The 15,055-nt window shown below is 39.8% G+C and overlaps 1 protein-coding gene across 1 annotated transcript in view; it reads left to right on the top strand.

Moving 5' to 3' along the window:
• DNAH11 (dynein axonemal heavy chain 11) overlaps positions 1–15,055 on the top strand; it is a 359,682-nt gene that overhangs the window by 190,045 nt on the left and 154,582 nt on the right. Inside the window, exons 47-54 of the mRNA XM_054559402.2 lie at positions 1,749–1,914; positions 2,596–2,698; positions 4,951–5,190; positions 7,461–7,622; positions 7,893–8,086; positions 11,637–11,799; positions 12,733–12,856; positions 13,274–13,416. Of these exons, the coding sequence (XP_054415377.1) occupies positions 1,749–1,914; positions 2,596–2,698; positions 4,951–5,190; positions 7,461–7,622; positions 7,893–8,086; positions 11,637–11,799; positions 12,733–12,856; positions 13,274–13,416 (1,295 nt within the window). The remainder of the gene's footprint in view (positions 1–1,748; positions 1,915–2,595; positions 2,699–4,950; positions 5,191–7,460; positions 7,623–7,892; positions 8,087–11,636; positions 11,800–12,732; positions 12,857–13,273; positions 13,417–15,055) is intronic.

Here is a 15,055-nt window from a genome sequence, read left to right as displayed (position 1 = left end):
ATACATGGAAGATTAGGCTACAGTTCAGTAGTTGAACAAATTACCTATGATGTGAGTGCATCTTGCTAATTCCTAAAAGGAATACAGGCATGAATATGATTTAGAGATGGCCTATTAGTGTGAGGAATAGAAAGAGCTATAGTTGTCAGTATACTTGTAAAGAGAATTATGATTTCAAACATTTGAACTGGGGCAACAAATGGGCAAAGAAGATTAGGATAGAAGGACCAGCTTAAGCAAAGACATGGAAGAGAGAGAATTGTGGGACACATTCAATGAATTGAATATGATGACTGAAGCATAGTGATTGGGTGCAAGATATGGAAAAGGCTAAGCTACTGATTTGGAGTTATACTGCAGATAGGGTGACCAGTTCGCCAAAAGACCAAAGTGTTTTCTGGAACATGGGACTTGTAGTGTTAAAGCTGGGACAGTCCCAGGCAACCACCGATGGTTGATCACACCAACTATAGAGAATGCTGAGATACAAACTGAGGGGACTGTATTTCATTTGGTGGAAAATGGTGAACCATTAATAGGGAAGCAAGGAACTGACAAGGTGGGCACTGTCTTTTGAGAAGAGAGATCTGAGATGGGGAGATCAGTCCCCCTGAGTAGTATAAGAGCTATATGTAATGTGACCCTGGACCGGAATTGTAGAAAAGGAGGTGGCAAGTTGGGAACATATGGAAATGACATGAAGTACCATTTTATAGGCTGTGGTTGGACAAACACAGGACCAGGAGAGAGAGATTACTGGAGGCTTTGCATCTGCCTGACTGGGCATGTTAACCCCATAAGCAGGAGCACAGAGACAAAAGGAAAGAGGTGAATTGTGAGTGAGGAAGAGATGATGTTAAGCTGAGTTGGAAAAGAGGCAGATTTAGTGTTGGCTGAACGTTGGATGGTAATGGCTAGTAAGAATTAATGCCCAGCAAGTGTTTGGAAATGTGAGTCTGCCTCTTGGAAAAGGTGTTTATTTATTATATGATTCTTTGTTCATTCATTCATTTATTTGTTTGCTCATTTAAAAAAGTATTTATTGTGGCCATTGTCGGTGGTATAGCAATGAATATGACATAGTTCCTTGGTCTCAAAATACTTATAGTCTGTTTGGAGAGTCAACAAGTAATTAGATACTACATCTCAGACACACACTGTTCTGGATTTTCTTCACCCAGAACTTTAAAAAAATAGACACAAAGTCATATAGACACAGGAAGAAATGTAACTTTATGTATTCATGGATAGTGACTACATTGTGGATAGTGTCTACACACACTGTTCTTGTGCCTCCGCACTCCAGCGGCCTAAGAAGACAGGTATGGGAGACTTTCCTGAGCTGTTCCCAGACTCTCCTGCAGAGATGATACAGAAGAGAACTGAGAGACCAGGCCATAGCTGGACCAGCAGTGGCCATATAGAATGGGTACAGGGGAGGAAGTACACAGATCAGCAATTGGGTTGTTTGAGCTGTGATGGACAATGTGATGTCATGCTGCGCATGTTGCAGTCTCCATAAAAGGAGAAGTGGAATGACTTCTGGCAACAGGAGGGAGATTGGCAGGAGAGCATAACACAAAAGGAGGGGCCAGAGACACATCTCAGGTCTCTTAACCTATTAAGAGGTGATACCTGAAACCATGGGGTGGATGAAATCAGCAGAAGAAGGTAAGAACAAGAGAAAAATGACTAAACAAACATTTACATTCTATTGATTGGTGGACAGAAATATATGTTTATTTCAGAAATTCTTGAGAAACCCCTAGAGAAAAAAGCTGGTCATAACTATGGTCCTGGAGGAAATAAAAAATTGATTTATTTTATCGATGACATGAACATGCCTGAAGTGGACTTATATGGCACTGTTCAGCCTCACACCCTGATCCGGCAGCATATTGATTATGGACACTGGTAAGCAAGTCTCTGTAGTTTACTCTTTCCCAAAATCTAATAATTATTATGGATAGTAATTATTGTGAATGAATAATTATTATGGATGAATTCAAGTGCAGTTATCCCCAGTTTCTTCTAAGGAATATCCTTTGGGTTTACTTTGTATCTCTTTTCATCATATTAAATGGAATAGTTTCCCTTTGTATCTTTGGAAGATTGGATTGAAAAGTATCTCAGAAATGTTAAGACTGTCCAGAAATCATGTCCTCTTTAAGAATTAACTCACACTAAATTATTTAAGAGAAATTTGATCTTGTTTGGCAGGGTGTAAATGTTTGGGCACTGTAGTCTGCAATCCCTGACAATTAACTACAAGGACAGCTCCCAGCCCATCCATGGAGTCTTGCTGTGGGTACAAGATAGTTTCTACAGAGTAACATGAGAATCAATAAGCAGTAATAGTAATAGTACATTGACGCAGCTCCAGATCTTGATTTTTGGCATCAAATGAGCTAAGTCAACTTCAGTTTTTTGAGCTTCAGTTTTGATGTCTCTCAAATAAGTTTCACTAGGTCAACCTCACAGAGTGATTATAAAGATAAGGAGATAATCTGTGATGAAGCCCTTTATGAACTGTTAGATTTTGCTGTTTTGTCATCTCCAGTTTTTGGATTTAAGGTTCTGTTTTCTGTCTTTCAGGTATGATAGACAGAAGGTGATGCTTAAAGAAATCCACAACTGCCAGTATGTCGCCTGCATGAATCCGATGGTGGGCAGCTTCACCATCAATCCCAGGCTACAGGTAGGGTGTTGAATACTGCTCTCAAAAACTGTAGGTCTGTATTGTATTGCTTTCGAGTACAGATTAGGATTCCTATGGGACATCTTGTTAAGCACGTTTCTCATGGCAGCTGTACCATATTTTACTCCCACTAACAACAGACAGGGGTTCTAATAAGCCTTTTTGTTTTAATTAGTAGACTTTATTTTTTATGTCAAAGTTTATAGCAAGATCAGCTGGCAGTACAAACAATTCCTATGTACTCTCTTAATGCCCCCACTTGTTTTACCCTATTATTAACATCTTGTATTAGTTACAATGATCAGCCAATATTGTGACACATTATTATTAACTAAAGTTCAGAGTTTACATCGGGATTCCTTCTTTGTATTATACATTCCAGGGGCTTTTGACAGACGTAGAATGACAAGTATCAACTGTTAACAGTATCATATAGCATAGAGTCACTGCCCCAAAATCTCTGTACTCTACCAATTCATTCCTCTCTCTTTTCCCTCTGAGTCCCTGATAACAATTGATCTTTTGTCTTTTCTTTACTATTATTATTGTTGTAAAATACATGTTACATAAAATTTACCACATTAACCATTTCAGGTGTACAGTTCAATAATATTAACTACATACATAATGTTGGGCAGCCAAGATCACCGCCCATCTCCATAACTCTTTTCATCTTGTGAAACTGAAACTCTACCCACTGAGCTCCCCTTTTTCTCCTCCCCACTTTCCCCTGGCAACCACCATTCTACTTTCTGTGTCTATGATTTTGACTATTTTAAGTACCTCATATAAGTGGAATTATCCAGTATTTGTCTTTTTGTGGCTGGCTTATTTCACTTAGCATAATGTCCAGGGTTCATCCAGTTATGGCATATTGCAGAATTTCTTTCCTATTTAAGACTGAGTCATATTCTAGTACATGTATTTACCACATTTTCCGTAGTTATTCATTCATTGATGGACACTTGGGTTGCTTCCACACTTTAGCTAATGTAAATAATGCTGCTGTGAACATGGGTGAACAAATATATCTTCAAGACCCTGCTTTTAATTCTTTGGAGTGTACACCCAGCAATACAATTGCTGAATCATATCAGAATTCTACTTTTAATTTTTTGAGGAATCATCATACTGTTTTCCATGACAACTATACCTTATTTTATTCCCTACCAACAGTGCATCAGGGTCCCAGTTTCTCTACATCCTCCCACACATTTATTTGCTGTTTTGTTTTGTTTTTTGACAGTAATCATGCTAATGAGTGTGAGGCAGTATCTCATAGTTATGATTTGCATTTCCCCAATGATTAGTGATGTTTTTATGTGCTTTTTGTTCATTTTTGTATCTTCTTTGGAGAAATGTCTATTCAAGTCTTGTGTTCATGTTTAAATTGGGTTATTTTGTTGTCATTGAGCTTTAGAAGGCCTCAATGTATTGTGGATATTAATCCCTTAAGCACTGACATTTCCTCTGTTTCTATAAATTTTGCCTTTTCTAGAATTTCATATAGTGAGAATCATAGGGTATGTAGTCTTTCCAAATATGCTTTTTTTCCCACATAGTTTAACTATGCATTTAAGATTTCTCCATGTCTTTCCATGGCTTGATAGTGCATCTCTTTTTATTGCTGAATAGTAGTCACTGTATGAATGCATCACAGCTTGTTTATCTGTTTATCTACTGAAGGACACCTTGGTTGCTTTCACTTTTGACAATTAGTAAAGAAGCTGCTATAAACATTTGTGTGCAGGTTTTGTGTATGCATATAAGTGTTTTAATCATGAAAACAGCAACAGCTACCACCAACATACATTCAGTAGCCTACAGTGGTTGCTTATGCATCTGGACTCAGCTGAGACTGAGCTCAGTGACTGCTGATCTTGGCTGGGCTCATCTGTGCATGTTAGGGATAAACTGTCAGTTAATTTGATGTGGCTTTGGCTGGAGTGACTGTGACAACATGGCCCTGCTTTATGTGTCTCTCATACTTTAGGGCCTGTAGAGTTTATGGCAAAGTCAGAGGCTTAACAAAGTTAGTAGAAATATACACCTCTGAAAACGACTGGCACACTCACTTCCACCTCATTCTGTTGGCTTAAGTAAATCACATGGCCAACCCCAGAGTCAGAGTGGAGCACTAAAAAGCTACATGGTAATGGGCCTGGATACAGGGAGGAGTGAAAAAATCAGGTCTTTGCAATTTTCTGGTACAATCATAATCCTTATACTCTTATATTTGTTTTTCTTTTCAGAGACATTTCACAGTGTTTGCATTCAATTTTCCATCTTTGGATGCACTAAACACCATCTATGGCCAAATCTTTAGCTTCCATTTCCAACAGCAAGCATTTGCTCCATCAGTTCTCAGGAGTGGCCCCGCTTTGATCCAGGCAACAATAGCATTCCATCAGACAATGATGTGTAACTTTTTACCCACGGCTATTAAATTCCACTACATCTTTAATCTGAGAGATTTAACAAACGTCTTCCAGGTACCTTGACTGCTCTATGTTATGCCTCTTGAGTAGAGAAATAATTATAATACTATGTATTAGCCCATTTTTTGCGTCACTATAGAGAAACACCTGAGGCTAGGTAATTTATAAAGAAAAGAGGTTTAATTGGCTTATGGTTCTGCAGGCTATACTAGCATGGCCCCAGCATCTGCTTCTGGTGAGGGCCTCAGGAGCTGACAGTCATGGTGGAAGGTGATGGGAAGCCAGCATTTCACATTTTGCATGGCAAGAGCAGGAGCAAGAGAGTGAGTGGGGGCATGTCCTCAAACTTTTAAACAACCAGATCTTGCATGAACTGAGTGAGAATTCACTTATTACGGAGGGAATGGTGCTAACCATTCATGAAGGATCTGCCCCCACGATCCAATCACCTCCCCCCAGGCCCCACCTCCAACACTGGGAATCACATTTCAACCTGAGATTTGGAGGGGGCACACATCCAAACCATTACCATACTGTTAACGGTGTTCCTTTATAAAACAGCTTAAAACTATGCTATATACTTTTATATGTATTCTTTAACTTTACTCATAAACTTCTCAGGAAGTAAGTATGGCAGGTTTATTATTCCCATTTCATCAATGAGAACGGTGCTTCTCTTCAGGTCATATGATGTCTTTGTCTGTGCTGCTGTGACAAAATACCTGAGATTGGGTAATTCAGAAATAACAGAATTTTATTTCTCACAGTTCTGGAGGCTGGGAAGTCCATGATTAAGGCACTGGCAGATTCAGTGTCTGGTGAGGGCCTGGTCTCTGCTTCCAAAATGATGCCTTAAGTGATGCATCCTCACGGGGCAGAAAGGACAGAGCAAATCGGGCAAATGCCCAGCATCCCTTTCATTAGATCACGTTGCCCTCATGACTTAGTCACCTCCTAAAGGCCCCACCTGTTAATATTGTCACATTGGCAATTAAGTTTCAAGACATGAATTGTAGGGGCCATTCAGGCCATGGCATATGGTGACTTGGCAGTGGAAGCAAAGGTAGATGTCTGGGCTCTTTAGATTGAGTGAGTGAGTGCTTACTGTTTTGAGTGCCAAGTAAGAAGGATAAATGATCATGTGTTTGCATAAGGCATTTATGTGTGATTTTAAACATATATTAAGAGAAATAGTAACTTTTAAATTGTTGTATCATTTTGGTTTAATATTGAAAATTACCTTGCTTACCTGGTAAAAGGACAGTGTTTGTGTATTTGGCTTAGGAAATTCTGAAGAGGAAATTGAAAGTCTGGAATTATTTTTTTTAAATCCAACTAATGTGGTCTACTCTGTACAGTAAAAATGGATGGTTGAAATTTCTTTTGTGACAGAGGTGGTATATTGATGAAATATGAAAACTCCATAGGAAATCTTGATATTTTTGTAACCGTCTTTTCAGTATCACTCCACAACTGCCTCAAAACCATAACACAGCATTAGGCAGTAGCTTCTTATGAACACGGAGCAATTCTTTTCATGTCTGTGTATCTAGCTCCTGCCAGAAAGATTGCTTAATACTGTGCTATTTAAAAGCAGCATTTTAATCTCAGAAGGAAAGGGAAGAGAGGTCATAGGTGAAATGGGATGAGAGGACTGCCTGCTCACCCTTCATATCCTGCCTGTCAGCTGCACCTGACACTACCAAATAATTTTTTAGCCGTTCGCAACTCAATTCTCCACAACTCCCTTACTGTTCTCCTGTGCATCCAGAGTAAGCTGCCTCTCTCCATGAGGAGTGAGTGGATGTGAATCTAAGATACTGAAAGCACCATGAGTGAGCAGGGGAGTCACAATGTGTTGGTGCTAGACCCAGATCTACCCATAAAGTATGAATCTGGGTACTTGACTTTTGGTCTTGTAATCTTCATCTGTGAAATGATTAGACTGATATCAAGTGATTTTATAGTAAAAAAAATATGATTCTGTGACTTTCACGTTAGCTGTTTGTACTCTGGTTTTGTAAACTTAGTCCATTGTAAGGCTTAATAGGCTCAAGTACTCAGATGTGATATTTAGTGCCTGTGCTGGCACTTGAAATGGTCTCACTTGCATACCTAAAAATGGGTATAAGCGTACTAAAATTTTAAAATATTGCACTTATCAAAGAGTAAACCTACTTTTATACACAAACACGCACATTACTATTGATGATATTTCTTTTAACCGTTTGCTAAGTTCACGTTTTAGTTTAAAAAGTGTTAAACTTATTTGGCATGTCATCAACCTCTGAATTAAAGGTATTTTCCCCATTCTTGCCTTGTAGGGGATTTTATTTGCTTCTCCTGAGTGTTTAAAAGGTCCACTTGATTTAATACATCTGTGGCTTCATGAATCTGCCCGTGTTTATGGAGACAAACTGATAGACAAAAAAGATTGTGATTTGTTTCAGAGAAAAATGCTGGAAACTGCTTATAAATATTTTGAAGTAAGTGTATGAATGTCAGAGGTCACTACTTACTCCAACACCAACTGGGTATTGGGACTAAAGTTAGATGAGGATATGAGAGAAGTGCACAAGGGCTTACCTTTTTGTAATGGCTGTGACTCCAGAATACACTTGGTCTATGCTTGGGAACATTCCACCCACCTACCCATGCGTGGGTCTGCAAGCTTTTCCCTTGCTAGGCCATGCTGCCTGCAGCTGGACCCCTGTGGATGGTTGACATGCCATATTTTTCTCTTTCTCATCCTGCAGGGTATAGATAGTCACATGCTGCTTCAACAGCCCCTCATTTATTGCCACTTTGCTAATAGAGGGAAGGACCCACATTACATGCCAGTGAAGGACTGGGAAGTGCTGAAGACGATTCTTACAGAAACCTTAGACAACTACAATGAACTAAATGCTGCCATGCACCTAGTTTTGTTTGAAGATGCCATGCAACATGTGTGAGTTAACTAGTGATGATGCTTTTTCACAAAAGGAAGAATGGCTGGATACCCACAACTGTCATTTTTCAATAGATCATACTAAGCACTCTGAACCATCAGTTCTTATCTGCTGTTTGACATATAATTTTAAAATATAAAAGGGTCGCTTTTTAATGTCACAATCTTAATAATGTCTTACATAGGCACACTGTTTTCTGAGATGCCATCATATCCATTATTTTACTGGAATATTAAGAAAGTGGAAACATAAATTACTTGTTCAAAGTCACATAGTTCATAAGGGACAAAGGACTAATTTTCATTGATTAAGCAGGTTTTGTTGAGTGCCAGATGGGACATTGCCAGCCTTTCAGCAATTTTGTGCAAATTCTTTAAAATGGGGGAGGGCTCATGCTTTCTTGGCAGAAAATTAGAAAAAGGCACTTGGATAGAGCCTTTGTTGGATATCCAACTGTTCTTGGATACAGCATGGCTGACAAGGTTCTCGCTCACCTCCTAGACCTGGTACCTCGTGTAGTGCACAGACTGTGCAACCATCTGCAGCCCCTCCTATCGGACATTGTTCTAGGTGCTGAGATACAGCAGCAGTGAACACAATCCATTCCCCTCTATAGTTGAGCTTACATGTTAGCGACGAAGATGGACATTTATAAGGACATGAACAACTAAGCAAGAGAATAAGCAAGAAAAATATCAGAAAGTGATGTGTCATGCCAAGAAGGAAAATAGGTTGATTCTGTGAGAAATACAATAAGTGAATTTCCAAAGAGGGACTGGGCGTCCCTGTGAAGAGGTGACATTTAAAGTGAGACCTGAATGGTAAGTAGGTGCTAAGCATGGAAAGATCTGGAGGAAGAACATTCTAGACGGAGAGCAGATTGCATCTGACCCTAAGGCAAGAATGTTTGAGATACAGAAAAGAAGGTCAGTTAGGCTGCAGCATAGAGAAAAATATAACAAAAATGGAGAGGCAGGAACTGGCCTTACCAATACGAAGTATTTCCTTGTAACCAGAATAAGGAACTTTGATTTTATTCTAAGTGCAGTGAGAAGTGGTTGGATGGGTTTTATCCTGGGGATGACACAGTTCATTGTCTGGGCTGACAATGACAGTTCATTGTCTGGGCCAAACAGCTTAACATTGCCACCGCTGTGTAGAAAGTTGATCACATGTTTACATCCGATACTGCTCTCCTAGTCCAAGTCACCTTCATCTCTCATTGACACCAGCAGGAAGACTTAAATAAGTGACAACAGCCGAAGACTTAAAAAGAAAAAGAAAAAAGAAATCATTGAAAACAAGAAGAGGCTGAGTGTGGTGGCTCACACCTGTAATCCCAGCACTTTGGGAGGCTGAGGCAGGAGGATCACTTGAGGCCAGAAGTTTGAGACCTGTCTGGGTGACATAGTGAGACCCCATCTCTACAATTTTTTTTTAATGAGCTGGGTGTGGTGGTATGTGCCTGTAGTCTCAGCTACACAGAAGGCTGAGGAGGGAGGATTGCTAGAGCCCAAGAGTTCGAGGTTGTAGTGGGCTAGGATTATGCCACTGCACTCTAGCCTAGGCAACAGAGTGAGACCCTATCTCTCAAAAATAAAAGACAAGAAGAAGAAAAAATCCAGAGAAAATAAGATGTGGAGAATTCAATTTTTAGAAGAATTAATCTTTAAAATTTTCTTAGGCCCTAGAACCTACAAAAATTGTAGAGCCCTTCCTGTCATCACAACTAAGTGTTGGTAGTTTTACTGATCCCTTTGCAGTTGTGATCCTTCCTCTGATTGTGCAAAGGAAGTTTCAGTTGGAATCTAAAACCGTGGTGTTAAATCAACTATTAGTAATGCTGTCTCTGGTTGGGTTAATATACAGTCACTGTGTATGGGCGTCCTGGTTCAGGTGAAACAGAAACCTCCCATTGATACTGAGGAAAAGAGTTTTCCCATATAATCCCTCAATACAGAATTTCCAGTGGCCTAAAAGGTAAGGCTGTTTCTTTGATCAGGGATTATGAGCTAGAAGCTGATTTACTCAGCATTAGAGGTGATTTAAGAGTGTCCTTGAGTGTTATAGAAAGGGACTTTGCCACTTAGTGAATCTTGTGAGGTTAAAAGCCTCAAAGCATACATTAAAATGAAATGAAAACCCTGCTTTATAGCTTGGGGTATCTCTCATGTCAGAGTAATTTTATAGCTTTCCCCAAGGTTGTTTTGTTGTGTGGTCATGTGAAGTAAAATTTAACGTGATGACTGAGCTTGTAAAAATAACCTATCTTCTCTGTTATTGGAGGTTTTCAGAAAATGTTCACATGTGCTGGTCCTAATATAAGTGATCCCAACTTAGTTTTTTCAAAAAGCACTATTTAAAACAATTTATGCAGATTATTCAGGTTCTGAAGTTTAAGTTCTTTTCAGAAAAGCAACCTAGACCAAAATGATGGCATCAAATTTGGGGTGTTTTACTATCTACATGCTTATATTTTGTTCTGTTGGTTTTCTTAATATTTATAACATAATTATGAACTATTTCTTCAAACCCATCTTTTGCTAAAGTTAAAGTGAGTTTATTTATAGCTGTAAAATATAGCATGATATAAATAGATTAAGCAATCAGAATGCCTTGGATATTATAGAACAAGGGATTAGTTGGCCTTGGTGGAAATTTAACTTTGTGGTACTGAGTGGCTTCAGCAAATTATTCTACAACGGTGTAGTTAGAAGGGAAGGCTTTAGTGTGAAGGAAGCAAGAATCACATTAAGAAACAAGTGCTTGATTTGCTGAGTAAATCACACAGAGAGATCTGTTGGTCTAAACAAATCCATTCTTTCCAAAATAATTCTACAGCAAAGATTTCTGGCACAAGGCTATTCCCCCTTTGATGTCCTCATACTTGGGTGCTGATGTGGAATTTGGATCTTTCTTACTAATCAAAATATTTTGAAGCCCTTAACACAAGGCCTTTGCATATATTTTCTTTTTGGACTTTTGGTGGTGATAACAAAGCACTAAGAGAATCCAAAATGTTATTAGCATAGGATGATTTGTCATGGGAGCAGTTCAAGGGTGAGGGTGAAGATAGCATCTTTGTTTGATGGGGAAACAAATGAACAAGGACTAGAGGTTTCCAGTAAAAACTGGAATTTAGTCTCTCACTGTTTATCTAAAGAATAAACAAAACAGATATGGGCCAGGCACGGTTGCTCATTCCTGTAATCCCAGCACTTTGGGAGGCCAAGGTGGGTGGATCACTTGAGATCAGGAGTTCAAGACCAGCCTGGCCAACATAGTGAAACCCCGTCTCTACTAAAAATACAAAAATTAGCTGGCCCTGGTGGTGGGTGCCTGTAATCCCAACTACTTGGGAGGTTGAGGCAGGAGAATCACTTGAATCCGGGAGGCGGAGGCTGCAATGAGCCAAGATCGTGCCACTGCACTCCATCCTGGGCAACAGAGCAAGTCTCCATCTCAAAAATAAATAAATAAATAAATAAATAAATAAAAACAAACAGGCATTTTCGATTTTGTGCCATAATGGGCGCTTCCTTTCCTCAGATGTCGCATCAGCCGGATCTTACGAACCCCTCAGGGCTGTGCTCTCTTGGTTGGAGTTGGGGGCAGTGGCAAGCAGAGCTTGTCCAGGCTGGCAGCTTACCTTTGTGGCCTTGAGGTCTTTCAGATCACTCTGACCGAGGGCTATGGAATCCAGGAACTCCGGGTGAGTAAAGGGGACAGGCAGTTCTTTTGACCCTTCTGCTTGGCAGATAAAGCCAAGGCTCCTAGTGCGCCCATGTGGGCTGTGACTCCCAGATTTGGCCAAGGCCTCCCCAACCATGGGAGAGCAGGAGCTCTTTAGAGCAGTAATTGACCTTTGGCAGTTTTGCCTTTATGGTCAAATTAGTAATAATAAATTTCTGCAAGTTTTGTGTAGGTTTAATAACATGTAAACCTGGCTCAGAAAATATTTACTTAAATACTTGCTTACACAAATGTCTTTCTGTTAATCAAACCTGATGCTTATCGCTGTTAGTGTTCCTGTATGATAGGTTAGGGAAAAAAGACACTAACTTCACAAGTGAAAATAGATTTCTTCCACATTGGATAAGAATAGGAGAAGAAGATGCAATAGGAATAACATGTTCAGGAAACTCTCGTGTGTTTTTCAAGCTTTGCTCTTTAATAACAATAGTACTTACAAAATAGTACCTGCAATTTGTGCCAAGTGATATTTTAAGTTTTAAAAAATCACATATTTTTAATATTACTAATGAAATAAATAAAACCCATTTTCGATAAAATAGGACAGTTGTTAAAATGAGCAGACTTCTTTTTACGGCAGTGCCTGAAAAAGGCGTCACTGAATTCACTTGTACAAAATGAGAAAGGAGTTGGTGATCTGCAGCCTGTTTTCATCCCTCTGCTACAGTAAGCCAGAAACACGACACTCATCCTTACAAGTCAGAAATGGAGGTGGTGTCACACTGCTGTCCCCTAGAATGGGGTCTCTCAGAGAAGGAATATGTAAACCAGGGAAAGGCACCCCACAGTGCTATGGCAATATAGTTACTGAGTTCTCCCCAGCACTCGCACACATCCTCTCAACGCCACATCAGCATTTTAACAAAACATGAATGATGGCCTTTCCTTACAGGTAGATCTTGCCAATTTGTACATCCGAACTGGAGCCAAGAACATGCCCACTGTGTTCCTGCTGACAGATGCCCAGGTTCTAGATGAGAGCTTCCTCGTGCTGATTAATGACTTGCTGGCATCAGGTGATTAAACCAACACATTTCTTGAAAGATCTTCCCCAATGACAAATTATCTGTAGTTTCAGTGAACTTTAAAGAGAGAGAATTCATCTTTGAGATGTTTGCTGGGCAGTCTTTGGGGAGAAACTTATAAACCTAACTAATTTGAGGTGTGTTGCTTTCTTAGTCTGTTTATGGATGAGAAGGCCTTCAGTGAAGTAAATGTTATTCCTACACGTACGGGTGTAGAGGGTGTGTTCATCATGGCTTGTCCTCAATGTGTTGTATGTCTCATAAATAAAGAAACATGACATTTCTGATTTTAAACTCTTATCATTTATGCTGAACTTTGTCTTGTAAAACATTTCAAACGTTTAAAAGTTGTATGTAAGATTTAAATTGCAATGATCTTTTAGTGAATCTACTCATTCTTTGGGGCAGGAGAAATCCCAGATCTGTTCAGCGATGAAGATGTGGACAAGATAATTTCTGGAATTCATAATGAAGTTCATGCTCTGGGCATGGTGGACTCCAGGGAACACTGTTGGAAATTCTTTATGGCCAGGGTGCGACTACAGCTCAAAGTAAGAAATACTTGCTTAATTTGCATATTAGTTAAAACCTGCTATTGCAACTATCTGGTTCTATTCTGAGTTTTTTATTATGAGTTTGAATTTCAGTAATGCATTTTGAAAGGACGTGTGCATTTTTACATGCCTGTATCTGGAGTGTACCTTCCTAAAGTGTCCCATGATGCTGGGCTCCTGCAAAGCATTGCTGAGCGGTGTGTGCAGTCCTCAGCTGAAGTGCATGTGGTCTGTGCCCTTGAGGAACTTACACTATTATAGAACACAGGAGACATCACAAATAATTATCATACAATATAAATGTAAACAGTGCTGTGGGATTACAGAGGAGCGCAGCATCCTTCCTCACTGGAGCTGGTCATCCTGGAGGAAATGATGGGCCACATGTTTGGCATGGATAAGAATTCAAGGGGAGGAGCTTTCAGGGACGGGAAATGGCATTTATATAAAGGTCAACTGCACGGTACATATTTGCAGAAACCCAAGTTACCTCTAAAGGCCTGGAACATAGAGTTCTTACAGGGAGAGTGAGATCAATAAATCTGGAAAAGTAAATTGGAAGAGATAAGAGGTTTCTAAATCATGAAGTGAGTAGTGAGGAGAGTTTTGAATTAAGAAAGTGATGATGATGTCAGTAACTGCAGGGAAAGGAATTTAGAAGTAACACTCAGATGGGCCAGGCGCAGTGGCTCACGCCTGTAATCCCAGCACTTTGGGAAGCCATGGTGGGTGGATCACCTGAGGTCAGGAGTTCAAGACCAACCTGGCCAACATGGTGAAACCCCATCTCTACTAAAAACACAAAAATTAGCCAGGCTTGGTGGCATGTGCCTGTAATCCCAGCTACTTGGGTGGCTGAGGCAGGAGAATCACTTGAACCCAGGAGGCAGAGGTTGCAGTGAGCCAAGATTGCGCCATTACACTCCAGCCTGGGTGACAGAGTGATAGTCTGTCTCAAAAAACAAAAGAAGTAATGCTCAGAGGTTCTGAAGGATTACCCCAGTGTTCTTCCTCATTGGCTGCTCTGTGCTATAGTGTATCACATAGGCAGATAATATAACCAGATAATAGATTAATAAAGGTCAAGTATCACAAGAAAACAGGGAGAGCCTCCAAACTCATCAGGAAGCCAATTTAAGAATGCTGCTAGGGAAAATTCAGGCTTTCTAGTATGGAATGGTTAGTAAACTAGGAAAGCTGCGACTTTACTGTTGCTTCTCATATTGTTATGCCTGTCAAGTTAGTGGCAGGCTGCGGCAGCTGTAGAGCTGGAGTATTTAAGGATAGGAGACAGGGACTGGCATTGGCCCTGAATATGCCTTAGATTGGAGGTTAAGGAGCAGAGTCACTAAATTTCTCCAACATTCTGCTATTTCAAGTTTCACATTAATCTTACTGAGCAATTCTGGGCTGAGGTTAGAAGGTTAGAACTTAAGGTTCAGTTGCCCAAAGAGCTTTTTCCCCATCAAAAATAGGACTAAGAATACATTTGTCAGGTAGTAACAAGGCCAGGGATTTCTTCCTGTTCCATTGTGATATACTAGAATCAAATTTTCTTTATAGAATGGGAAAACAAGGACAGTGTTAGAATTTGAGGTAGTAATAGTATAAATCAATGGTTCTCATAATCTGTTGC

This window comes from Pongo abelii, chromosome 6, assembly GCF_028885655.2.
Source record: "Pongo abelii isolate AG06213 chromosome 6, NHGRI_mPonAbe1-v2.0_pri, whole genome shotgun sequence".
Taxonomy (NCBI): domain Eukaryota; kingdom Metazoa; phylum Chordata; class Mammalia; order Primates; family Hominidae; genus Pongo; species Pongo abelii.
Note: the sequence above shows the minus strand (reverse complement) of the source record. Positions and strands in the feature narration are given on the sequence as shown.